The sequence below is a fragment of the Rhamphochromis longiceps genome, linkage group LG20 (assembly GCF_057381845.1).
Source record: "Rhamphochromis longiceps isolate RC_006_pf linkage group LG20, R_longiceps_female_GT1.1, whole genome shotgun sequence".
NCBI classification, from domain to species: domain Eukaryota; kingdom Metazoa; phylum Chordata; class Actinopteri; order Cichliformes; family Cichlidae; genus Rhamphochromis; species Rhamphochromis longiceps.
In genome coordinates, this window is record NC_140576.1 from 26,654,545 (window position 1) to 26,682,199 (window position 27,655).

The following is a 27,655-nucleotide window of genomic DNA, read 5'->3' on the forward strand; positions in this document are numbered from 1 at the left end:
ACGTGAATACTCTAAACTCTGTCACGCAAAATGATTTGTTGACATTTCAGCGAGAGAAACGTTTAACTCCGGGTCGTTTCAGGTCAAAAGTGCAACATCTCGGAACAAGATTGGCTAGGGAGCAGATTGAGAAATGAAACGGCCACAATCACGTCAACACAACACCCCCCCCCCTCAAAAAAAACAACCATTATAGCTGAAGCCAGAATCGAAATTGTTCAACAATGACTTTTCAGGATGCTTTCAGGACCAAAGTAGTTTCCAGGGTAATTTGGAAATAAAACACATCAAAACAGAAGATGAGAAGTCACACCAATTGCTCAACATGTCAAATAACTAACATCAGGTAGTAAAAGTGAAGGCCGACTCTGATATACAAGTCCCTGACCTAACGTGCTCCTCCCCCCTCTCATTCATTCATCTCAGCTCTTACCCGTCCTCCCACTCCTTCCCACACTCATCTGCTCGTCCACAGTCATTCTAATTCATCCCATCGTCTCTTTACCTCTTCTCATTTCATCCGCTCTGGTCCGTCCAATTTTCATTCTGCCACCCACTCTCCTCCTCACTTGTCTCTGCTGCTTTTTTCCCCCCCTTATTACTCTTAGTGTGCCAACTGCTCAAGCTGTTGTCTGTTCAGCACTATATTCTTTTGTGTATTTGATCTCATAGCCTTTCATGTCAAAACTTGACTACCTGCATCTGTTTCTCCGCCCCTGTTGATATACATTTGTAAGACATGTAATACATACCTCTCTGCACCAGCATAGTGACCTCGCTGCCTCTGGGACATTTGCTCAGCAGGTCCACCACCTGGTTGTGACTCATATTTTGGACATTTCTTTTGTTGACCTCCATCAGAATATCTCCCTCCTTTAGGCCACGGCATCGCGGATAGTCCACTATTTGTTTGACCCGCTGACCCCCCCCTGTCAGGCTGTCAGCAATAGTGAAGCCAAAACCTTTGTCTCCCTTCTCCATGTGGATAGTGATGAGCTCGGGCTGGGTGGCTATGGACGAGGCCAAGGTGACCACATCGCTGGTGTAGCCGTGTGAGCCGTTAGACGCCACCTCGGCTGACGGGCTGTGCGGCCGTGGCTCACGCAAGCCGTTAATGGGTCCGGCCTGGTTGGAAGGTGGGTCAAACGTTTCCTGTCCATTGACGATGATAGGCTCTTTGTCCAATATTGCGACCGAGGTCACCAGGCTAGTGTTGGGGTCATCAGGGTCAAAGGGCAGCGGGTACCCACGACATAAAGACAGATCGACCATGGAGCCGATTGGGATGGATTGGAAGATCTTCACAACCTGAGCATGGGTGTAGCCCAGCACAATGGTGTCATTCACACTGACTATGACATCACCTGCACAAAGAAAGATCACAATATTGGTAATGTTGCCGTTTACAGTTAAAACCCCTACCAGGCCAGATTCACATTACACTGTTAGTGATATCTGGCATTAATCACAGCTGTGTGGCGGTTAGACTCAAAGAATAAAGAGATGCATTCAGAAAACGACAACACAACGTTTTTAAAAAGAAAACAGTGCCCTCTGTGGATGGTGGTCATGTACTGCACCTGTCTCCATCTTGCCATCCAAAGCTGCAGGCCCATCCAGCACTAGACTTTTGATCTGTAGAAACTCATCTGGCTCGTCTCCTCCAACCACAGTAAAACCGAAGCCGCGGCAGCTTTTCTTCAGCTTTGTGTTGATAAAGGTTCCTTTCAGCTCTGCTGGGTTTCTTGTAAAGAAAGGTTTCCCCCCTGCAGAGTGGGGCAGAAAAAAACTCTTGTATCAATCTGCATAACATACATTACAGAACACAAATAACTTTTAGGTGGCATGTTGGGAATTTTGTCCTTCAGATTCAGAAGTCACATGAATTTCTGCAGTTAAATATGTGATGACTATAAAAATGAAAGAAAAGGCACAGTTGTAATTTTTAGTGGAAATGAAAACAAAAATGAATGTTTTTGAAATGACTTTCCTGTTTTCACTCAAACAACACTACTGGTCAAACCACACCCACTTCTCCAGTTGGTATTTCTCGGTGTAAAATCATTTTACAACATGTATTCTGAATGAATATGCCCCTAATGTTACTGCAGAATTTTCCCAAAAGTGTTGCATTTATTAGGTTGCTTTGCTTTCACAGCTCTGTTCAGTTCATCCCAAACCAACTTGATGGGTTTTAAAACTGGACACTGTGTTCGTCTGGCATCCTTTGAATCCTACTTTCTTTACTTTATTATTTTCTTTGGTTTGTATTTGTTTGCAATATACAGTATGCCTTTTTGCAGTACTACTTCCCATCTCACAATAATGCATTGATGGTCGAGGTACACATTTTTCTTCAATGCTTTGTATAATAACAGAAGTTGGGAAATTGGCAAGATTTCTTAATCCCCGACAAAGGAGCTGTTTTCTCGGAAACTGACTGTTCTATGAAATGTACCATTTAAGGCTATTAGGTGGACTGCACAGTATTTTGTACAGGATGTAGTTTTGGGACTCTTAAGAACGCATAATGAAAAAAAAAAAAAAGTAGTAAAAGGCTATTTCTCAGCCAAAGCTAAAAATTCCCTAAACAAAGACACGAAATCAGTTCCAGAAAGCTTTCTGGATTGGTTTATGATCATATTTTTTCAGTTTGTTTTTCTGAAGATTGTGTGCAAAGTCCAATTTTGCTCTATTGTAAACTGTATAGAATCCTTCCAAAAATTCCTGGATTCACATCCAGATCCAAATGGACTCCAAAAATTACCTCCTGAGTAACGCCACCCACAAACAGACAAAGAAAAAGCAAGCTGAAACAACTCTTTTGAAAAAACAAAGAGTAATAATATATAAAGTCTATAAACATAATGATTTACGTTTGACTCCTGTAGGGACAGGAGGTAGAGCTGGTGGGACCTGTGGGTCCCTGTAGGTCTCCAGATGGTTTGGTGCGTAGTTTGCCAGTGGAGCTGCTGCAGAGGAGTGCTCCTCTATCCACTCTGCACAGACACATTTGTATCCAAACGTTAATCCACACACGCGCGACACAGAGGTGTATTTACATGCCACACATGCACACAGAAACACTTAACAGCAAAATACACACAAACACGGAGCTGAAAGGAAGTACTATTCATACTTATCTGTACTTCTACTAGTGTTTTTTTGTCGTGTATATCATACTGTTGATCTCAGCAAATGTTATGCAGCAAAATTATATCCGTTGTCGCAAAAGCGTCATATTACAAACACTTTACACAGTCTGAGTGTTAGTACTGTTAAAACAAATGAAAACAATTAATAGAAATGGATGTTGTTACTCTGTTATTCTTTGACTTACATCATGCAAACTGTGAAATGCAGTTATCACATTTTGTGGGTTGTGGAGCGTGTGAAGAGTAATGTTTTCATGCAGTCAGTGGCACTTTTAAAAATATGCTGAGTTACTTATGAGTGAGTCACTTCTGTTCTCCGATGTTCTTATGGACGTACAGGCAGCTTTTAAATCACAGCAGTTGTGTCTGTGTTGCGTTGCCATTAGACTAGACTGTCTGCCACTGTATTGAATTTTTTGCGTACCTTGAACAGCAGTGACTTAAACTGAGTTGATCATATCTGAGTTTGAATGAATAAATAATAGACAAAGTTTACTTCTGAGATGAAAAAAAAGAAGATACTGGAACCAATTGAATTTGCTCGTGGATTGGCACAGCTAAGAAATAAGAATAGAGCATATGGCTATAAAGGCAGAATACTGTTGCATTAGTATAGCAAGCAGGCCAGTTAATTTGCTGCTAATATACTGCGTTTCAATGCATTTTATTACTGTTAGTGCATCATCGTGAGCCCTTATCCTCATGCATGTATCTTTGCCTCACCTCTTTCAGTCTTTTCACCCTCGACTGCCAACTCAAAGTTTTTGAATCTCTAAAGCAAACATCATTCTTGCCTTTTCATGGTAATGCAGGATAAATGATCAAATACAAAATGGCACTTATGACTATAAATCACATAAATTAAAACCTAAACATCAAAGACAACCCCTGGCTTGGGCCAGTTCTACTTTTGTGAAACGTCCTTATGAGAATCCATTTTTAATCCTTTGGATTTCAGTAACAATAATATATATTTATATTGCCCCCCCCCCCGTTAAAGTCGAATTAATTCAGAGACAAGAAGTCTGGCCAAAGCCCTGGATAGCAGTGGACAAACTATAAGGACATGACACTGACAGACATGAAGAAAGAAAGAAATGGTGCCGTGCCAGGGCAGGAAACGAACCTCGAATATACCGCTCACCTTCTGGAGGCTGCGGCTGTTGCTGCTGCTCAAGGATTTTTCGACGCCGCGCCTCCCCCACCGGGTTCTCATATTGAGTCTTCCTGTTTATATGACTGAGACAGAGGGCGAGAGGGAGAGAGAACAAGATAATAACTTGGAGACTGATTAGTCTCAGATTCACTTAAGCAGAGAAGAGATTTGTAAAAGGGTGTTTCATCTGGAGAAACCCCGTTTGTCTTTGCAAGCTGCCAATAAGGAGATTCACTTACTCTACATAGTACACCCCATACACTGGGTCATCTATCCTCTCCCATCCTGGAGGCAGCTCTGAAATAGAGAAGGTACACAGCATTGAAGACAAAAATTACATTTTAGCAGAGCTCAGTGGGATAGTTTGGTTTGGGTAACACAGTCTTTCAGTCCCACAGTTATAGGAGAAAAACTATTTCACTAGAAAGGACATGCTGCCTTTATCCCAACAATGGATTTTAACATACATGCCAAAAGGGGATGAAATTGTAGTTTTGGTTTTGTCCTGCTGACCACTGAAAAACACTTTTCATCGTCCATGTTAAAACTTCAGCTTTATTACCAGGGGTGCACATAAGTGGTCGCAGGTGCACATTCGCTGTCAAAATAAAAGACACACACCAGATAAGAAGTTGCAACGCGCGTTTGCGTACATAAGATTTTCTGGAGGATGACAGACATTTGTTTCGAACTCTTAAAGATGTCGAAGAAGCAAGCTCCTTTAAGCAGTTACTTTGGTGTTCCTCCACCTCCAAAGAAATGTCAGAAGGAGTCCGAACAGCAAAAGAAGCGCGTATTCTTGGAAAAGTGGTTGCAGAAGGTGAGCTGGCTTCAAACAAATGATGAACGCACAGAGATGTGGTGCAGAATATGCTGTGAAAATCCGCAAACGCGCGTTGCAACTTCTTATCTGGTGCGCGTCTTTTATTTTGACAGCGAATGTGCAGCTGCGGACCACTTATGTGCACCCCTGGTTATTACTTTTTGTAAAACTGTGCTTGGAGCACAAACTCTTCTCTTTTCCCTTTACATCGTAAGGATTTCAATCCATGGGTACCAGTAATAAAGTATTATTAAATAATAAGCTGGATCTCTCTCCAGCTGCCTGTAACCAATTTTAACATCCTCATTATGGCCAAAACACAATAACTGAGAAAATAACACCAAACAGCTTCAAACAAGACCGCAAAGACATGTGGCTACAAATGTAGTCTGACCATTTAATAAATAACTGAAAAGCATGATGCAGTTATTTTGCTAAGTATTACCATACATTACATCACTACCTCTGTGAACACACCCCTACACATTGTACACAGACCTAACCACATTTCATGACCACGCGCCTATTAAACTGACATGTTCCCATTAAGATGTTGGCATCTCAGATCTCCTATCTCGCTGTATTTGATTTCAGACAAAGACATTACCTCCTTGTGTTCCTGTGGGCTTCTCTGAAGTCCAGTAAACACTTTTATAAGAGTCTAGATTTCACAATCAATAATCACAGACCGTCTGCATCTGAGCAGCCTGGAATAATAAAGGCTCGAAGCCAGACATTCAGAGTCTTGTTTAAGACCGAGCTTGCGTTCCATTGCATGGCTGTTTGTGTTACTTGCAAATGGGATGAGAATCAGCAGCTGAGCAATTTGCCTGCTTGCGAGAAAACTCTGAGTGCATATATGTACCTGTGTCCCCAGTGAAACCTCAGTATAACGGATTACAAATGGTACTAGTGCACTTAGGGCTAATAACTCTTCTTGTTCATGCAGTAAAATATCACGTTTTATTGCATCCGATGCAGATTACATGAGTCAGATCTCCTAAAACAAACAAGAATCTTGGAAAAAAATTCAGGTCCAACAATAGCATACAGTATATTTCACTGTAATGCATGTGATGGATAAATACTGGGATTTCATTACAAGCCTAAAGCCTATAGAGATATATCTAGATAGAAGAGCAAGAAATATAAAACCCAACAGCCAAAAATCGACATGTACTAAGATGCAAGTTATGATGGTACACTGGACGGATTTATTTGCTATCCTTGAACTGACGCCATCTTCACTGCACTATTCTCACGTGGGTGAAATCAGACATTACACAGGCTTTGTAGTTTGGAGCGGGCAGATTAAAGATTGAACATCCATTCTGATGTATTCTTACTAATAGTTCTGCTTGATAATGTTGTGAGATATTCGAGAAAAAAAAACATATTTTTTTCCACAAAATCCAGTAGAATATATTATGGTCATCATCCCTCGCCACCCATGAGATGAAAATATAACTTTGCATTAGAGCAGGGGTGTCCAACTCCAGTCCTCGAGAGCTAATGTCCTGCACTTTTAGATGCATCCTTGTTCCGACACACCTGTATCAAATGAATAGCTTGTTATCAGGCCGTTGCCAAACTTGATGGCATGCTGAAGAGGTAATCCAACCATTTGATTTAGCTGTGCTGGAGCAGGGATGCATCTAAAAGCTGCAGGACAGTAGCTCTTGAGGACTGGAGTTGGACACCCCTGCACTAGAGCATCATGCATGCTTGTTTTTGCTTTTTTTTTTTTTTTAAAAAACAACTCATTTAAACCCTTGCAGCTACCTTTGCTCTAAACTAAATTAATATATCTTCCTTACAGAATTCAGGGCCTTGCATTTGAGACCGATGCCCAATTAAATTTCCTCTTTGAGATGATCAGTTTTGAATGGCATCTTTGAAATAATATAATTTTAATATAGCAAAACATCCTCCATAAAACCTCCAAAAACCTTACCTAGATCACTCTCCAGGTCTTCTGTATGTATCCCTTCTTCTCCAAGGACAAAGCAGGATGAAACAAAGAAGAGAAAATAAAGAGGAAAAAAAAGGGATGATAGCAGATGGAAGGTGGATCATAGATGCAGGAATCCAAAGCAAATAAGGAATGACGTGACCAGTCAGAGAAAGACAAAGAAAAAGGGAAAACCCTTAGAAAAAGACTGACTTGGGCTATAACAACATCTCAAAATGCCCTGAGAAATCTAGTGAGACTTGGGGTGCCATTCTAGATTTCACCACTTGATGGGGTAATTATGCAATTTGTGTTTGGAGTGAGCTGTAAACAAAGTGTCATTTGGAATTAATCAAATGTTTTTTTCTGTTTATTTGAAAATTATGTCAGGTTTTGATGACAGTAGAGCTAACAACAAGACAAATGTAGCACATTCCAATTTCTAACAAATCTTTCAATCAAAACCAAATGAGTGTACTAAAAACAGCACCAGAAATTAACAACAGCATCACAACAATAAACAAGAGGAGCCTCACTTCTGAGACCCCGAGCATCCCCTGCTGTTCCTGAACCACTACACAGGAGTGTGGATGAACGCTTTGATTTAATAAATGAGGAATAGAAGCTTACCATCATCGTCACACTCTTCCAGCGGTCTGGAGGCTCTGTCTCTACACCGAGGATCCAGCCATGATGTGGTCTTTGTATTGTGGCTGAGAGGAAGCAAACAAGAGAACCGAATAATTCAACACAGGCCGTCAGACTGACACAGCAGGGGGACACGAATGCATCAATGAGAATTAGGAAAAACACGTCAGCAAGTTTACAGCGGACAGAAGGTGTGCTGCAAACACAAATGAAAAGAACAGAGAGGCACAGCAAGGAAATAAACAGTAAGCGACCTGACTTTTCCCTCAATTGTTAAACAAGAACATTCTGTAATTCAGTGATAGCAGAAATGAACATACAAGCTCTGAAAATACACAGCCATGTCCTGGTGTTGTGCCTTTGCCGTGCTGCAGAGAGGACAGAGAGGTGGAGGTAGTCAGGTGATCAGGATGTGATCTCCTTTTGAGATCGGGACATGCAGGGATTAACAGGAAAGCAGTAGCACCCAGGGGGCTGGGCAGGTTGGCTGGGAAGGCCTAAAAACCAAATCAAGTGGGAAGACAAGCAACTGGACGAACAAAAGGGATAATAGTGCAGGTAAAATGCAGAAAACACCGACTACAGCGTGAGCCATGGCCAAAAAAAAAAAAATGTATAAACAGGCGGCGTCGAGAGTCTGCTGATACATACTCTATGAAGTAAAGTTCCCCGTTCTCAGTATAAGCCATCTCCCAGTTTTCAGGCAGTGGTCCCAGCGGGTCTTCTGGAGAGACCTGTGGTTCTGCAAGGGTTTGCTGCCCGCTTTCTGCAGTAGAGGTGGCCGCATTGTTCAGAACACAGGATAGAGCATTGTCACGTGCAGGGTACGGCCGGAGAATGCCGCTGCGGCTCTCATCCTGGTCGTTAGGGTTACCTGTGCACAGCAAAGGAGAGGGAAAGAGACTACGTACTAAGGATCCTGGGTGACGTAACAACAACACAGCACAACAACAGAAAACAAACAAAATAATAATCACATTTCATGCATGCAGGAAAGGAAGAGATTAAAAAAAGCAAACATGCTCAGTCTTTATTCTCTTTAGACCACATCAGGCAACTCTAGCCACACTAAAGTGCTAGCACTTCTCCCTTCTTCTGCTTGGTTCCCGCCCATTTCTAGTGTATTGAAAAGGGTCACAGGAATATGCTAATTTCCTCAGCAACTGTCTCTCAAACTCACTTTGACCCCCACCCGTTTTACCTCTCTGCCCACAGGCCTTTTTCTCCTAAAGCTAGTCAATCCCAACCCCCATTCCCATTCCTTCCCCAGTTTTGGCCAAATATCCTCCACCACTTCCGTGGGCTTTTCAGGGTTGATCAAATGCAAATTCAACACTCTGGCAGCCTAGCAGGGGGACACAGAGAGGGCATAGTTTCACAGGATCAAGTTAAAAAAAACAAAAAAACAAGACACCATGTCTTGCACTCAAAACAGGATAAACCCCCTCAGAAGAAAGAAAATCGTGAAAAACTTTGGCTCATTCTTTAGTTTTTTTGTTTAGGAATTAGTTTATAACAGCAGCTAATCTCTTGACATATGCTGAGAATCAGCAGGCATAAACATGATTTCAATCAGCCACGGGACAAATATTCAGAATTGGTATGTGAGTAAATGTTAGGGGCAATTTAGTGAGAAAGCTTTAAAAAAAAATAGTGTAGTTATTGAAACCAGAGCAAGGTGGTGGCAAGGAGAAAATTCTGAACACTGAGTGCAGTTTGTAATCTAAACCTTCCCCCACTACACCCCTCCTCACAGGCAGATGGCAGTGTTTGGAGGCTCACAGAAAAGGAATCAGCATCACAAAGACATGATGTAACCGCCAGACACCCATCACCGTACAGCAGAGGAGAGGATAATAAACATACACACATTATCTCTTTCCTTCTGTGTTCCTAATCTTGGGCACATACATGTTTACCGAGACACGCTTAAACAAACGTCCAGTGGAGAAGAAGCAAAGCACACGCGGGGAATGCTACACATGCGGAAACCAAGGAAAGCTGGATTTCCAAACTTTGGGATCGGCAGCGTTGCCCTCACCTGTAAAACTGTTGTTCATTTCCGTGGCCTGGTCGTCATCGTCGTCGTCAGCAGGCACTACGCGGGCGTTTTGCATGTCATTGTAGGACTTCGTGCGTGTTGGGGTGGACTGATGGGAGCCTGCATCACTGAGAATCACTGTCCCAATGATGGGCTGCCTTGGCGGCTTGGGGGTCCCATAATAGTTACCTAGGCAACAAGGAGGACATTAGTATGCTTGAGAGAGACGCAGAAGGAGGGAGAGCGAGAAACAGAGAAAGGAAGACGGGGATAAAAATGAAAGAGTTGGGGACAGGAAGATAAGCAGGAAGAGCATCTATGAAACCTCCTAATCTTACGCTAGGAGGAAAAGACATAAAGCTGGATCACAATGTGACTAGAAATTGCAGAAATAAGAAGCTGGTTGGAAAGCTAAAAGATTTTAGTTTGGATTTGAGGCTTTAAAGCATAGCGATCAAAACTGTGGACCAGCTCAGCACACAGCTTGTTTTAGCCACTTTTTAGCTCCAAAAAATTGTTTTGGGGAAGTGGGAATCAATATTACATCCTTGAGTATGTTTTTAGTATCGTGTGACAAGCTACTTAGTGTTTGATTGTCAAAGATTAAGCAAAATCTAACACAAACAAAGAAACAGCTTGTTCAATATAACGCTGGTCTGATCACAAGGTCTGGGTTTTGTGGGAAACTGAGTCCTCAAAGTACTCTTCAAGTTAGTATATAATGTATATGCTGTATAGTGTTATGTACACCGCATAATGCCAGTGTGAACTCAATAGCCATACATTCAATCAATTAACTACTCTGCAGTTGAAACTGGCCAGGGGAACCAGTTAGCGCAGCTTTGCATTAGAAAAGAAAAACAACTAAACTAGCTCCGTCCATGGGTTACAAAAAAAAATAAAAATAAATCCCCCACCTACAAGCCTATCTGAGATGTAAAAGGAAAAAAAAAAGCAACTGACCGTAAACAAGAACCACTTCCAGCTATTACCAGAAGCAGTGAATTATTGCTTGCCTGCCTGATAAAAATATACTCATTGTCTTTCTTGCAAAACTCAATAAATCAATACAGTATGTTACACCCCGCAGCCAGTTTGATGAGCTTTGACTTAAGACTGGAAGCAGGGAGAAAAGGGTAACCTGCCCTATCCAGAGACAAACTGCAATTCTGAATTTATGCTCAGCTGAGCTACCCATGTGGATTCTATAGCTTTACATTTTCATGCATGTGACCCGTATGACTCTTCTATCTTTAAACTTAAAAGGAAGACAAGAACATTTGGCAGATGGTCAAGCCATCATTTAAATTTGGTTATATCCCCTCCCTTCATTTCAACTCTTCCACTAAAATCAAATTTTAAAAAAGTGGCATTTTCTAAAGTTATTTCTATAGTTATATTTAGAGACATTTGAACATCTCAAACAGATTTTGCTGAGAATCAATCATCCAATCTTCATCTACTAGCATGGATGGCCACAGCCTCCTGTGGATAGGTATTTGACATTGTCTGCGTGAAAGGAAGAAACGTGCCAACACAGAGCAGAGTCGGTGCCAAGCAGATTAATGTCGTAACATTCCCTCCCAACCAAGCCCATGCACACGCACACACAAATCTGTGTGCATAACACACTGCCTTGTGAACAGGCACGCACGCGCCCACAACAACGCACACAAACACACAGGTTTGTGTTAGTATGAGACTTAGCGCTGCACAGCACCGTCCTAATCAGAGTGAGAGGGCCAGATGTGGAGTGACCTGCTGTCTCCTGATGCATCTCCTCCCATCATGCACTGTATAATCAGAATCAACTGAATGCATGCTTTTGTAGCCTGCCTACATGTAGGAAACACTGATGGCTGCTACGCTCATTGTATCTGTGGAGAATGAGGACACCTGCGCAATCATGAGTCACATGAAGTGCCAGTTATGATCATTATCATCATCATCACCCTCCTCCTCCTCACCTTCATATGTTCCTATTTCCAGTAGCGTGCCACTCTCCTCAAGTTCTAGGAACTCCTCCACAGACAGGAAATTGTAATCCACCCCTGGGACCTCTCCGTCTCTAGGGGGGCGGGTTGTACCTAGGGGTAGGAAAAAAAACAAAATAAGCTGCTGAAGTCAACCCTTATCTTTAGGATAGAATGACAGCAAAATAAGACTTTTCCTCCTTGCGCAACATGTTCAATATACTTCTCTCTCTCAACTGAAAAATCTGTCATTAATGTTAGAAATGCAGCCAGCGCTGCAAGATTCATTCAGCTTTTTGAGATGATGACCAGCCACAGCAAAGTGTTCTGAAATGAAGAGGGTGTGATTGTAATTCAGAGCCATCACTGGCAGCGCAGTGTCTGTTGAGTGGCTGTGAATATTACGTCAGGAAATTAAATCAAGGCTTTGCATCTTGAGCCATCGCTTCGTCTCATGGGAAAGTGCTGCCCGCTAAGATGAAAAAAGGTCACCTTTAGCAATACACTAGTCCTGATAGTGTCATCAATCTCTCAATTTCTTCATGGTGAGTTTGAAATTGTAAAATGGACTGACATAATACTATTAGAGTCGTTTTGCCAAAGGGATCCTAACTAAATTATTATTGATTGTTAAAGCATGCATGCTCACTGCTTGGAAGCTACACTGCATTTTGAGGTGCCGTTCGGTTTAACCGTAGTACAACAAATGCCTTTTAATTTGAGACAAAATAAAGCTGGAGCTTATACCTGAAAGTCAGTATATTCAGAAAGAAATGCTCATTAGAAGTCTGATCATTGTCTTTCTTGCTGGCCCAACTGCCCTGAGCCTGATCTCCTGTTGGAGTTAATGATTAGCGGTTTGCTGTGTTTTGCTTTGTATTGAGAACACTTTATAGGAGGAAGCTGACACCAGACAATGGAGGCAGGGGCCATTGTGTCTTTGACTTTATTGAAGGGAGATGAGATGACGTGCCAGATGGTTGATGGAAGTTGCAACCCATCTGTGATCAGTACAGGAGCATTTACATACACACAGCAGGTACTGCAAAACCCGGCTTAAACAAGAGACTTGAATGTAACACGCAACCCTTGCACCAGTGTGAAGCACTGCAGGCCACATTCAGTTGAACCTCACTGAATTAAGCAGGAGTTCAAACCTGAAAAGAAATCGCTACCTTATAACACAACTGAAGCTATCAGTATAATCCTTCAGAACTGCTTGTTGGATGGTTGAATAGTTTCAGATTAATTAACATTAAAAACAAACTGAATATTCAATCTGATAATGCACTCACTACTAACATTACTACTTACATTTAATCAAGACTGGACATATAATATAGGTGTATGGGCAAAAATACAAATGTTAATCTCTGTCGTCAGGGGATCACTGAATTGCTTTTGAGTTGACGGGTGCAGCAATTGTGCTTCTCACATAGTTTAAAGTCACTGTTCTAGTCGAGCAAGGAGTACAAAAAGACTCTTTCATGTTTATTTTCCTCAGCCCATGCAGTATGCAAGCACGCATCCTATCCCTCAAGGTGCATCCAGCCCACAAACACCCTGTAATAAACAAGTCTTTACCAAGCACTGTTCAGTCCCACACCTGCCCCGCAAAGGAAACGCCGATTCTTTTTTGCTTTCCTTTCTGCCATTTTGAAAATGATACTCGAGATAAATAGATAAGGGAGGAGGAAATTTTATTACACAAGGCTGTCTAAGATTTAAACCATGAGTAAAAATACTCACACGAAGAAAACATGATAAATCATCAGCAGCAATGCACGAGCAAAGTGATGCTTTTTATTCCTCTTAGTGGATCACGATAAGATGAAAGTAACCGTCTCTGGGAGTTTGAGTCATACCACTGGGTGGTCCCATGGTGGAAGATGATGTTTCTGAGGCTCGGTGTGCTCTAATGACACTGTCTGCTGAGCTGGGAATGGAGCTGTTATTCAGGGCTATTCCCCACAGTAGAGAGAGCTCTGATAGGCTGACTAATTCTGATGTGCCCGCAGTATAAAATATTAAAGCTTTTGTTACATCAGCACACCATCATATATAAAACAACATTCTCTTAAAATATTTTTGTCTTTTAAACCCCATGAGTGGAACTGCATCAGTAAAGTAAGGACCACTCTTATTGCTTGCGAGCAATCCATTCCCAAAATGCCATCATATTTGGGTGCATTTAATAAAATCGCAAACATAAATCCCCATGCACCGGATCTCAATCCAAACAAAGTCACCGTGGCTCACTGTTTACTTACACTGTAGTCAATTAAAGCAGAAACTATAAGAAGAATTTTACTGGAAATTTATAGTTTACATTTTTCACACCTAAACTAATTCTGGAATGAAATAAATCAATTAAATAAACAACATCTAACATTTAAAGGATCTTTTTATGACCAGCATCATCACGCTTGGATCTTTTAGTAGCTGAATCACTGGTCAGTGTTATCAGCATTATAAATGAGCAGAATTAACAAGTGGAACGATCTGAGACGGCCGTGTCACAACCAATGTTGCTCCAGGACCATCACTGCAACTGAGGAATCGCAATGATGTGATGTCTTGTTTATAATGGCTCAGGATAAAAAGACTAGTCAAACACTACAGTACGGATGAAAAGCCTCATCCTTAAACTAGTTGAGTACTATCCCAAATTTTGGGATAAATAAAGTACTTATTACCTTAAAAATAATGTAAAAGTGTCATGTAGAACGCAATCATTTATATCATGTAGTAGGTGCACTGTAAAGGAATAGGTGTATGCAGATAAACCTATTTTTTGCAGAGAAGAAGGTTGTCTTTAAATGGTTAAAATAGCTTTTTAACATCAGATTTAACACGTGGTTAACATTGTGAAGAGGGTCCATTTTAATCCAAGCCACGATCTTTTTCTTTTGCAGTAAACGTCTCACACTACTGTATCTTCTTGTTCCCAAGAGTGAGCCCAACTTGATACTCTTGTAGTGGCTGTAGTTGATTTCTCTACACTACTGTGTACTGGACAGTGCACTACAGAGGGCAGCACAGTGGTTAGCACTGTTGCCACACAGCAAGAAGGTCCTGAGTTCAATTCCACCATCAGGCGGGGGTCTTTCTGAGTGGAGTTTGCATGTCTTCCCCGTGCTTGCGTGGGTTCTCCCCGGGTACTTCCTCCCACCGTCCAAAGACATGCAGTTAAGGATAGGTTAATTGATTAATCTAAATTGCCCATAGGTGTGAATCTGTGAGTACGAATGGTTGTCTGTGTCTTTATGTGTTAGCCCTGCGACAGACTGGCGAGCTGTCCAGGGCGTACCCCGCCTCTCGCACTATGACAGCTGGGATAGGCTCCAGCACGCCCTGCGACCCTGGAAAGGATAAGCGGAAGCGAATGGATGGATGGATTATTAATCTAGTGACCAGGGAATGGGAGTCAAGTTAACAATTATCTAATGACACAGCTCCACAGTTATGCCTTACAAACTTACACCAGCTTAAGTTACCAGAAAAACAGTCACTTTGCCATTGTCCTTTAATCCTCTGCTCTGAAATTTATGATGATGATGTATTTTTTTATTATTTCCACAGCCATGTGAAAGTCTGTGTCCCTCTCAGTGAATAATAATCAACAAGAAGCAGTCAGTGCTTTGCATGTTTTAATAAAATAAACAAAGGTCGCATTGTTAACGAATACAGTGATGTTTGTTTTGTCAAAATCCAGCAATGAAAAACCTTACAGTACTGTAGTCTACTGTAAAAGTCATATTACAAAGGAAACATTTTATTAATTCCTAAAGGAAAAATGCCAAACATTTCCTGTTCCTGTAAATCCCGTTTCACTATAAAGGAGCTTTACTTATTAATTTCAGTGCCTAATACCTTGATACATTCAGAGATATCTAAATATGACAGTGAAATCCAGTTGACAGTTGACAAATTAATATTGTGTGTTCGTTTACATCGCCATGTTTCCCCTTTGCTATTCCACAGAACAAATTACTTTGCAAAGCTAAGATTTAAAAACTGAGCGTCTGACAGTCTACTTGATGAGGAGATTTGTGCTCTTAAGAATCACTGATGTCTTTCTAGAAAAGTCTATTCCGCCAGATCCATAAACAAAACTAAAGGCATTTTATCAAGTGTAGGAAATAATCCCTGTTGAATAAACAGCAGCACAGACAGCTTCAATGCTTTCACTGTAGGACAGTAGCAGTGATGTCAGACTCAACTCTGAATTATCAGTGTGGTCAGTGTCTATTTTCTCTGTCCAGTTAAACAATGACAGTGCCATGGTGAGTCCTGACCCCAACTCTGATTAACTAACTCTGTCGGCCATCAATGGACTTTGTTGTTTTACTGTGAGAAAACAGCCTGTACAAGCACGGATGGCAAATAAGAAACAAGCACATTTGGAAACGCCTTCACTTTTAACACTAACCTATACAAGTTGAGCCACTATTTGCTCAGAGAACATATGAAAAAGTGTAAATACTCTGTCTTCACCAAGTCTGGTACAGAGGGTGGACATAAACACTAACCCCTTATAAAAAATAAATAAATCAAGGCAGTACAGCAGCACAATCCAAAGCTTAAAACTAAACAAATGGATGGATGAGCTCTCTCGACAAACATTATAAGCTTCACAAACTCATTGCACTATTGCAAGACTATACAGTGGATTAAATTTTTGACTTCACTACTTTTTCCCGTTATCATCATTATTTGTTAATAGTGATACCATACTGGCAGTGCTTATATACATTTTCTAAGCTTTGCTTTTTGTGCTACATAATTATTGTAATTTGCAGCAATAAGCATTAAAAATGGCTTATGTAAAACCTAAATCTAGCACAATGCGTTTTGTGCTACTCATAAACAACACAGTCGTAGCATTATATAACAGTGACGGGCTGAGACTGTTTTTTAGACAGCTTGTTCCCGATAGAGAGGCTTCATGTCAGGCTACACAGGAGCTCCTTCAACAGTAACTCAAACATACTAATCTCACCCAGACTGAAGCTACCACAGGGACTTGCTGCTGACTGTGTGTTCACTACTGTTTGAACATTTGTCTTAAATCCACTCAATGTTAAAAAATATATATGATGACATAGGGTTGGTTTAGTAAATTGCTAACATTGTTAATTCAGTTTTCTTTACATAGCCAATTCACAATAACATTTAAGTCAAGGTGGTTTCTATTGTAAGGTAAAGATCTTACAATATTAGAAAGAAACTCCATCAATCAGTTCTCACTCTTAGTGTAACACAGGCTGCTATTCAGTAGCGAATATTAACTGACTAACAAAGTAAGGATATGCAACAATATTTTTTTTTTTTCCTTGCTCAGGTCAGACACACACACACAGACACGGGAGTTTTCTGCTGAACACACATTATTTCCCAGTATATAATATTATTTTGAGCTAATGTTGAGGGTTTTATGGGTTATGAGACTGTAAATACCTTTGGAATTATGATATATAACATATTTGCATTTCCTCTAATGTCAGTTTTTAATTACAACATTTAACAAAGAAAAAAAAACCTTGATATTTCTACTTTTGCAGGCTGGAGCGTGATAAGCAAGGGATTTTTACCCACTTTGAAATTTTTCACAATTCCTTGATTTTTTTTTTAAAGAGCAATTCAATGTTAGATTTTTTTTTTTTTTTTTTAAATAAAACAAAAAGCTTATAATTAATGAGAATATTTTTGATATGTTATTTAGAGCATATATGTATGAAAATCTCCAACATTATGTGTGGCGTTGTCGACTTTTTCAGAACTGTAATGTCTGTAACAGCGCATATCTTGAGTGATGCAACAGCAAATACAAATATTACTTTACCATACTTAATTATTCATAACTTCTGTATATCCCATGCATATGATATTACTGCAGGTACAACGTTAAATTATAGTACAGGCTCGTGGGACGAGTTGAGTAGCATGGTGCAGGCTGCAGTGTCTGTAACAGTAAATGATACACCTCATAGGGCTTATATGCAACACATATGTATAAATGAGATATAATTGGTTAAAACGTATCAAAATGTCTTTTCTATTATCCCCAATTATTGCTGGGTTACTTAATATTCATTCATGTATAAAAACAGAGACATTTTCAAAAACAAAAGAATTTTACATGGGTGAAACGCAACAGTCGTTAATCTTAACCATTCTGTGATTCTTTATTCATCATGAATACTACTTCACAAAATTTTACCGCCTCCTCCCAAAAGGTTTAAATGTCTACCTTGGTCACATATTAGCTGAAGGTGTCTTTGGCTATATCCTAAAGGTACAAAATAGTGAACTGAAGTACTTCAGTTTCAGTTCAGCTCACGGGACAAACCCAAGATTTTAGCGGGAATAACAAACCTTTATCTAAAGCTGCACAGTGAGGGCTGAAATAACAATTATTGGAGGCGTATCCTGTGCAAATAAGCTGGGTATGCCTCGTACAACAAACAGGAACTCCATCAATTGTATTCCGTCACAGATCAGCTTTGTGTAATTTCATCTGCGTTTGAGTTCACAACTTCTGCAGCCTCCTAGCCACTGTTAATGACTTCTTTGAGGAGAGTTTTTCTATCAACACATATATGGGTTTAAATATGCAAATCTCAGCATGGTAGTAGATGCGAGAATATTGAGGTGTTTGAAAATAAATCAAGAGCGGGATACAGAGAAGTAGAAATTCATTGTGGATAAAATTTTTAAAAAAACTTCCAGGATGCTTTCCAGATAAGTATTTGCTTGGCTGGCATGTTTGCTCTGCAGTGAGCAGGAAATTGAGAATGTTGTCAATGTACTCAAACCATTGTAATTTTGCATCATCATTGTCTGCGGTTGAGTCATTGTCATTTTAACACCATTGCACTGTGGGGCTCTAGCAAAAATAGTCGTACTTACTTGCTGTGGGCACCCTTTTTTGGTTCTATTGTGCACTCATGGATAAATTTACACATTCAGAATTCAGGCTGCTAAATATAATAGTGCACATTAAATGAAGCAGACTATACATTCAGTAGGAAGTGATTTTGGACAGAGCACTAAGAGACTACTGCCAAGCAAGCAGCTGATGGTTTTAATGGTTTTTATGTTAACCATTATAGTAGATAAGCACAAAAGACAGCCAATGGGAATTAGAAATCAATGTTGCCACTATCTGGTCAAAAACCAAAACAACTAAATCAGCTGGAGATTTGATTTGATGCTGAAGCTGGATAAGAAGTGACAAGATTACCAAGATTCCAGTTCACGCTGATGGAGACTTGTATTTGTCATAAAAATTAATGCAACAGTTGTTGAAATATTTCACTAAAACCAGACATTTCATTATCATATCGGTGTCAAAGTAGTAGACCGTGCTATGCTACCATGCAGGCCTGACTGCTGCTTTCTAAAGAAGATTCTGCACAAAATACAAAAGATCAGCCAGTTCACCAAGAGTCATGTGATGCAATGTGTTGTGGTTAACAAATCACTGTTTGACTTGCTAGAACAAAACCTTTAAAAAAAATAAAAAATAAAAGTAAAAAAATCCACCACTAGATGTGGGTGGATTACAGATTGCAGTCAACTGAAGTCTGCTTCGCCATCCCTCCCAGTTCAAGTGCATAATCTTAGCTATGGTGGCCACTGTAGAACAAGCAAGTATTCATCTGCAGCAACTGTAGGCTGTCAGTCTGCTATTTACCTGATGTATTTACTCTGGAGGAGGCTGTAAAACTTTGAAAAAATTCTAATATAAGCGGATGAGTCAGTAAAGGTAATTTCTGTCTGATGATAGTGATACTGAGGCTTGTTGAGGATACTGTGAACTTTTCTATCTGTTATTTTCCACCGTTAGTCAGTGTTAGTTATTTTACTTTAGTATACACTGAAATAAGGTATAGAGCAGAACATTTAAAGCATTAGGTTTCTGTACTGTTTAAAGTGAGGTTTGGATCTTTTTACATCTTTTTTTACATCATATCCATTAGTGATATGGAATAGAATCAAGAAAAATTTGTACCCATGTCACTCACCTATCCACTTCAGTGCACTTTACATTAGTTTGAAATGAATAATTGTAAATGTCACTCTCAGTTTGGAACTGTTTTTAAGAATCTTAGTATCTCACACATTTTCCTAATTCCTTATTTGTTAAACGTTTTTTGTTGCTGTGAATGGTCTGTGCCTAAAGATCAACTCCTCCACTCTTTTTTTATCTTGGTTTTTCACTTCACGTAAGGTTAATTTGTCTATTTCCCTTGATACTTTTGAAAACGTTTCTGGGTTTTAGTGGGCAGGCAATGGCAAATCACTTCTAGCTGAGGTGTCCACCACAAAAAGTGTATCTTTGCTAGCTCTTTGCAGAGTTTACAAACCAAACACATAACATCCAATCAGTACCTAGCTCTCGCTTAATGTCAATCAGCCGCTCCGGTCTGTTCCCAGAGGGAGAGGACGTACAAGGCTGTTATGACAGAGAGCATCTGCCAAATGGTGGAACAGCACAGAAGAGAATGAGAGAGTGAAGGAGGATGAAGGCAGCACAGATACACAGCACACACACACACACACACAACAAAAATAATCACCTAATGGCCACGTGACATCTCTTGCAGAACAAACAACTCACACTTTCTCACTCAAACATACAACCACGCCTCTGGTTTTCCTCACATCTCCACTGTCATGTTGTTTTGGTGTTGTGATGTTGAGTGAATTGCATCTCACTCTCTAAGAAGCTGGATGTGTGCATGTTTGAGTGTGTGACACGCAGAGCATTGCTAAAAGGATAAAAGAGTCCAGGCAAGCCTGTCCTCGCCTCTCCCACATCATTAACATTATCTCTGTGACTGTGCCACTGTAGTGCTGCAACACCTTTCTGTGCAATATCAATGAACTGATTAGATGACTGGCAAAAATGAATTGGTCAGTTCGGATAATCAGTTACAGGTCCTTTAACAAGCAAAATCACTTAATGCTCAGTCGTTTCTGCCTTTTTGAAGGGAAAAAAAATGCTTTATTTACATGTTGCTAAATAATATTTAATATGCTGTTATATGATGTATTTTTATTAACACAGCTGTCAGTTTTCCAGAGCCAAAGGTGATTTCTTTAATCCCAAACAATTAATTAACATTCATAAATCGACTGATAGATTTAATTTACAAATACACAAAACGAAAAGTTGCAAACCCACATTTGAGAGACTTAAGCCGGTAGATTGTTTTGACATTTTCACTTGATTAAATAACATTCTTGTATTTCATTAAAAAATAATTTTAAAAGTAATTTAAATAAATTATCTTAGACTTCAGTTTTGTTTTGTTTTTAATTTTGTAGATAAAGCACAACAAATTGTTCAGTAACACAAAAGTGGTCAGTTGCAGCACTTGAGCATTTAGGAAAGAGACCCACTGCTCACTTAACTCGAAGCAATCTAATGCAGTAATGCTGGATTTGTAAAGCAGATTTTTCCAGTTTGCAGAGTGATTAAATTATTGTGCAATAGACTGGATGGTATTGTTATGCGTTTGTGTTTTAATGACCTTCCTAAATAGGAAGTGAAGTACAACCATAAGAGTGTTGCGTGTCTGCCTACGTTTATCACTGCTGCACTTTGATCTAAATTTAGCTCCGATCTGTATAGGACACCAAATTAACAACAAGAACGCACATGCAGTTTTGAGCACCCACACTGACATATGCACAGAAGAAGCTGTTCTCACACATGCGCTGCAGCTATGAACTTTTCTTGACATTACCCAAGAGGGGAGCTTGGGAGAACTCAAATCAGTATGAAATGCAATCAGTAAGGACATTAAACAGTCTTTAGCTCCCTACTACAAAGTCTCTGTGAAGTCTGAGTGTGCTGATCTGTGCTGATGTGAGAATAAAGCAGGTAATACTCCAATGTATTAACAGCTAGAGTTGTCATCCGGTGCCCATTTTCTGCATGCTGAATCCAGTAGTGACAACCTGGCTGAACAAGTTATCACTTGCTATGAGCAGCTGTGAGCTGTATGTGGCCAGTGTCCCAACCTTTTTCAGCTACATAAGACAAAGATAGAGGGCAGAAGTAGCATGTAAATACATATATATAGTGTATTCAGAATATGGACTATAAATATCAAGCTAGCAAAGCCAGCTTCTGTCCTCACTGGCAGTTCATAAAAAGCTCTGGAGCAAGGGACATGTGTCCCTGAAGTGGCCTGTTTGAGTGCATGCTCTGACCCACATCCTCACTCCTAATACTGGGCCACTCACTCACTGCTACTGAACATGCACCATAAACTGCAGGAGCATCTGAGCTGTGCTATGAAATTAATTACAGACCTTGAAGTTGCACACCTTAGAGGAATGTCCTCACCCTAGAGTAGATGCTCTGAGTACTGGAATAGTTATGTTAAATGGACATCCTCGTGGAGATTCATTCACACGTATAGCAACTGTCTTTGTCTCGGAGCGTATGGTGGTTAAGAGGATGTATGCGATGAAGGCTCACAGCTCAGAAAGACTCAAAATTGTTCAAAAGAGAAACCTCTTCTCTCAGCTAGGTGCCACAAATAGAAGGAAATCGTATTATCAGCAACTATTGGAGTGACTGTGCTGGTCTTAGCATCTCTAGGCCTCTTCCTTGACATGTCTTGGCCACAAATATGATGACTGATTTATTTATATTCCATGACTTCAAGGATTACATTGGCCAAGATTATTATATTTAAGCTTTCTCATGAAGTCATACAGAGAATTGCTTTAGAGAACTTTATTTCTACATTTCACATCAACTTCCACTTCCATTTATCTTAAGTTTGACTTGGATATAATTCAGAGTTTACAGTCTCCAGATTTATTTGAACACTTCTGCACGCTGTAAATGAGCTCCCACCCGAGTGATGAGCGGCAAAACATTTAGAGGCCATTTTATCTAGCTTCAGAGAAAAGCAGATTCTAAGGCCATCTGGCTTCTGAATCTTTTACAATGCACAAGGCTTAACTTTCACCGTTTTGGCAGTGAAAAATCCATATTTTTCATCTTATATCGCTCTACATCATCAACACAAATACTGAGCTACCACCAAACCAGTGAGTGTTTGCACAAAGGTCACAGATAAACATAAAAAAGGTTTGACCAGTGTAAACAGTCTTTTTACGTTACACTGTTAAAAAAAAAAAGAGAAAAAAAAAAAGAAGAAGAAACATTTTTTTTGCATGCAATTAAGTTGCACAGCAGCCTTTTCTGCTGGCCTGATGAAAGCTATGAGAGTTTGTGCTGCGGGAGAAGCTGTTGTCTGTGGAGGCTGACTAAATATTTCATTCATGTAGCTGAGTGAATGTTTGTATTGTATAAAAGTGGTTCAGGCCTACCAGGGATATCCACATTTAACATAATGCACTATACATGAGTAAAAGGAATAAAGGGGAGATCTGGTTCTAATGTTGCACTTACAAGCTAAAAATAAGGGGGAAAGGAAGTAGAGAATATCTGAAATGGACATTTTTCAAATATTTGATTTAAATTACATATTATAATTATAGTGTTTTATGGGTAGACTATGTCAGCAGCATGGTAAGGTTCTTGTGACCTGATCATCTTCCTTTGTCCAACCTGAAATATTACAAATATTGGATTTCTGACGATAAAAACTCCAAAATGATGATCTGCGATTTTTCCATTAGCATCACCATCTACTGCATAAAGAAATAAAGTATGTTCAGGTTTTCAATTAACTCACCTCAGTAATTGTTGAATGGATTTCTATGGCAACTCACTAATTAGCAAATATTAGCATGGAAGGCTAGTGTTTTAAATCAGTAGTTAACCTAGCAAGCATGTCTTTGGACTAAGGAAGGAATCAAGAGTATCCATGTGCTCACAGGGAGAACATGCTAACCATGCTAACCATTGGATTTAAACCTAGGACAAAAATCTTTTTTTCAGAGGTGACGAAAACGACTTGATGATGAACACTGTAAACACGATCTTGCTTTCACATTAGCATTTTACTCAAAAAACAGAAACAACCACTTGCATGAACTCTTGCTTATGGTGAATATATATGCCTTGGGAGGGGCAAGTTTGTGAAAGGCTATCCATCTCATGGACTGAAGAAAGACAGTTACTAAGATCTGCCTAATGAGGCCGAAGGATCGCATCATCACTGTGCTATTTTTTCAGACAACCCAGCTGGAGTCCGAACAAACAACTGAAGAAAGCCACTGGGGAGGTAATCACAGCAGCCAACATCAGCTCGAGATGGTTCTGGATGGTCGTAGCTAACCTCGTCAGGTATAGGGGTGAAATCCTGCTTACCCCAAGATACCAGGTGAAGATATGGGTGGGTTCCCAATAAAGAGAATAATCTAGTTGCTTCAGCAATTTGTAGGTATAGCAAATAAAATTTGAGGTTTACTTCACCTGTATTTTATATATGAACACAAATGCGTAGAAAAACAAAACAAAACACCAGCACAGTTTATAGATTACTGTAAATCTGCACTAAGTCTAGTAATCAATCAGTAGAAGACCCACCCAAACCCTGAATTTGTAGAATATTTTAGCTGTTTCACCTGAGACTTGGTTTGTGGTACATTACTGAAAGGGCTCCTGTGGGCCATTTGAAGAATTTTTCAAAAGCCGAAAAACAACAACATGTTTATTATTATAACAGTTTAGGATGGGCTGAGGCTGCCAAGCAAAAAAGTGCAGTTTGAAGAGTTTGTCTTCTACTCATGTGAAGCCATCTGATAAGATTCTGCTTCTCACTGCAAAATCGTTCCTCTTTTGATGTTGTTATTTACATTGGAAGGTGAAATGCAGGATGTCAAGCAAAGTGCGAGAAGCCGACTACGTCCCGTGCTCACGTTGTCCTCTTCTGACCTTTGGGTCAGTATGGTTCAGTTACCTGGGGCCAAGATGACCTCTCTGACTGCAATTACATGACCTCAAACTCTGTTGACTTGCTGAGATCTTTTCTCCCATATATAAAATGTATATATCAGATATCAAAGACAAATGGCCAGTGACAGCGAAATCTTAATGAGTTTGTAAAATGACGCAAAAAAAAAAAAAACATTCCTTGTGTGCGCACGCCACTGCCACCACAACAACAATCGCATCCGAACGCACACAAACACACAAATCCAGGTGAAAACCGTCCTGAGTATTAACAATAGGCCAACGGCACTTTGGTGACATCTGATACCCTCAATCGCCTTCCTGCTGTTGATGGTCTGAGGAGCTTCCACTCATTGTCTAGCAGACATAGGCAAACTTGTAGACACACACGGGGACACACGCACACCGTTTCAGCCAAACATCTGCTGTTTTTAACCCCTGCTGGTTGTGAGCGTGAGCATAGCAGGAGGGAGAACACAAAAGAACAGGCACTGACCTGAGAGCGAGATTAACCTGATGGCTGGATTTTAGCAAATTAATGTCAGACCATGCTCTGAGTGTTTCAGTAATGAAAACAGCAGCTGGATTATTTATTTAATTAGAGTCATAATAAAATAAAAGAACAAACTTTATATTCTTAAGAAACCCAATCTTATCATACGTGCTCGTAACAGTCCTGTGTACAGCATCTAAACCACAGCGAGAGCATATTTTGGGGCATTGTTTCCAGAATAAACACACATCTTTGTGTTGATGGGCAAGGTGTGTGTTATGAAAACAGAGGCTGAGAGGTGACGTTAGAAGAAATTACATGAACATCTCAGAGCAGACCGAGCAGAGGCGGGGCAGAGAAAGCAAACAGTCGCGCAGGGAGTTAGCATGGAACTGTCTTGGGCCTCTAAGCCAATTACTGGAGCTGCATTGATTGAGGGAGCACTTTAAGGCCTCATCCACACAAGTAGTCCCTTAATACACTGGTCAGATGATGGAAGCTTCTCAACCGCAAACTATGGTTAGGTGGCCATTTGCATCCATTATGGTGTGAGCTGGACAAGTCTTTAGCAAAGATAATAGGACAAATACATCATATTATAAGATATTTTTCTATTTTACGTTTTAGGAACATAATTTGAACATAAAATTAATTAAAGGATCCAGCCTCATTCTGATGCTTGAAGGCTAGAAGTCTGCTGCTGTTGCTGAGTTGGACAGGTTCTGGACCTGTTTTTTGTAGCCCTGATCAGGACCAAGATGATTTTTATGTCCCCAGTACCATGGCTGCGTTCAATCAGCACTTCTATCCCCCATTAAAGGAAATGCTGGCCCATAATGATTGATGAAGGGGAACAGGGAGAGAATCAATGTAGTGGAGGCCCTCAGATTAATGATTAAGCAAATAGCAATCCCACTCCAGATCCTATCAGCTGCTGGGAGCATGCCATGCTGTAGCAGGTTCGGTTAACTACCAGTGTGCTGGGGATGGTTCAGCAAGGTGCTGCAATGCCTCCTCCTGTCTTATACAAGAAAATAGAGGCAAAAAAGGCAAATTTGAAAAACTATCAAAAACAAATGCGTAGAGTATCTGTGTCACCATGTATGTCAGTACTATTTTTGTAGTAAAACTGTGTGAGTGTATGGATGGCTGTCAGCTAATGGGTCTATGAAATGCCAAAAAAACAAAACGCCCTCAGTAATAATGCAAAAGATTCTTCAGTCTCAGCTTCTCAAATCTGAATATTTCACTCTTCTCTGTTTTACACAACTAAATATGTTTGTGTTCTGGACTGTTTGTCAGACAGAATGCTTACTACAGGGCCTGGAGGACTTGGAAATGACATTTGTCATCTCTAGTTTTTAATATTTTATAAGCTAATATTTATTATGAAAATGGTATTAGGAAAATAACTTGGATAGCCCTGCTATTCAACCTGAACAGTTTCCGATTTATACCTTTGCTTATTTGATTTTTGATCAGATGGTAACATTTTAAATAAAATATGAAACCATCTTCACAACCGATGTGTTTTTCCTTACAACTATTAATGTTTAGATGAGATTGAACATTTAAGACGTCAAAGACCTTAATGCTGCTTTCATGAAATATGGAAAAATCATGCTCTCACAAGAAAGTATTTTACCAGCACAGTGTGTAGCGCTTTTATTTTATTGGGGCTACAATAGAAAGTTTTCAAACAATACCCGGCCCTTTACTTATGAAGAGGCCAGGTTGTGTATCAAAGAGCCTATTTATTTAATTATTATTAAACATAGAAAAGGTTTCTCGCTGTGATTGTTTCAATAAAGGAATGACGGAGTTGCCCATTAAAGAGAAGGAGGCCAGACACACAATGCTGCTGCTGCCCAGCACAACAGGGCATTCTTTCAGCTCGCGCCACAACAGTCCTCACTGCCGAGTCCAGCCACTGCTCTCCTGCTGCTTCCACAGCTCCCTCCTTTTCAATGTGGGGACGAAGAATAAGGACTGAAAATGAATAGTGGGCAAGCATATAAAATCTGAAGCGTTATTAGCTATAAATCTAATGAAATAACATTAAGATTTCAGTTTGGGTTTTTGTGGGGTTTTTCGCCTTCTACTAGAAACCGGTGCAGAAATAAAACCCAAAATTGGAAAGGAAGAAAGGAGCTTTCATTTAAAAGGCAAAGCTGAGAGGAGAACAGATTAGCTAGTGCACAAGAAAGGGTGACTCAAAGAAGGGGAGAAATGGAAAGGTGGATGACAGAAAGAAAAAGATGTAGCTGCAGGAGCCAGGGGCAGGGCAAAATGTCCTCCTATGGTAGTGTGTCAACAGATCAGCGTTTAAAGTGAGCCGCTAATCAAACATCAGCTCAGACTGACAATAATGCATGTGTGTGCGATTAAGAGAGCCGCCGTCATCAAAGACGCACAGCACAACACATCACAGCTTATCAATATCACACCACAAATCTGCATAAGCACCGGTTCCCACAGTCTGTTAAAAATCCACCTGCCTGCATTTCTGCCTCTGTGTATCCA

General features: G+C 40.2%; 1 protein-coding gene across 12 annotated transcripts in view; it reads right to left on the reverse strand.

The window, feature by feature from the left end:
- The window catches only part of LOC146645479 (membrane-associated guanylate kinase, WW and PDZ domain-containing protein 1-like), an 88,356-nt gene that overhangs the window by 25,167 nt on the left and 35,534 nt on the right, over nt 1-27,655 (reverse strand). For 5 of the 12 annotated variants that reach the window (XM_085394842.1, XM_085394839.1, XM_085394850.1 and 2 more), the window contains 11 exons: nt 11,742-11,861; nt 9,775-9,963; nt 8,385-8,607; nt 8,054-8,101; nt 7,716-7,798; nt 7,089-7,127; nt 4,551-4,608; nt 4,282-4,394; nt 2,877-2,999; nt 1,581-1,766; nt 753-1,364 (listed from right to left, as the gene is read on the reverse strand). In XM_085394842.1, coding sequence (XP_085250968.1) covers nt 753-1,364; nt 1,581-1,766; nt 2,877-2,999; nt 4,282-4,394; nt 4,551-4,608; nt 7,089-7,127; nt 7,716-7,798; nt 8,054-8,101; nt 8,385-8,607; nt 9,775-9,963; nt 11,742-11,861 — 1,794 coding nt within the window. The remainder of the gene's footprint in view (nt 1-752; nt 1,365-1,580; nt 1,767-2,876; nt 3,000-4,281; nt 4,395-4,550; nt 4,609-7,088; nt 7,128-7,715; nt 7,799-8,053; nt 8,102-8,384; nt 8,608-9,774; nt 9,964-11,741; nt 11,862-27,655) is intronic. The other 7 variants (XM_085394840.1, XM_085394841.1, XM_085394845.1 and 4 more) reach the window with 7 other exon arrangements.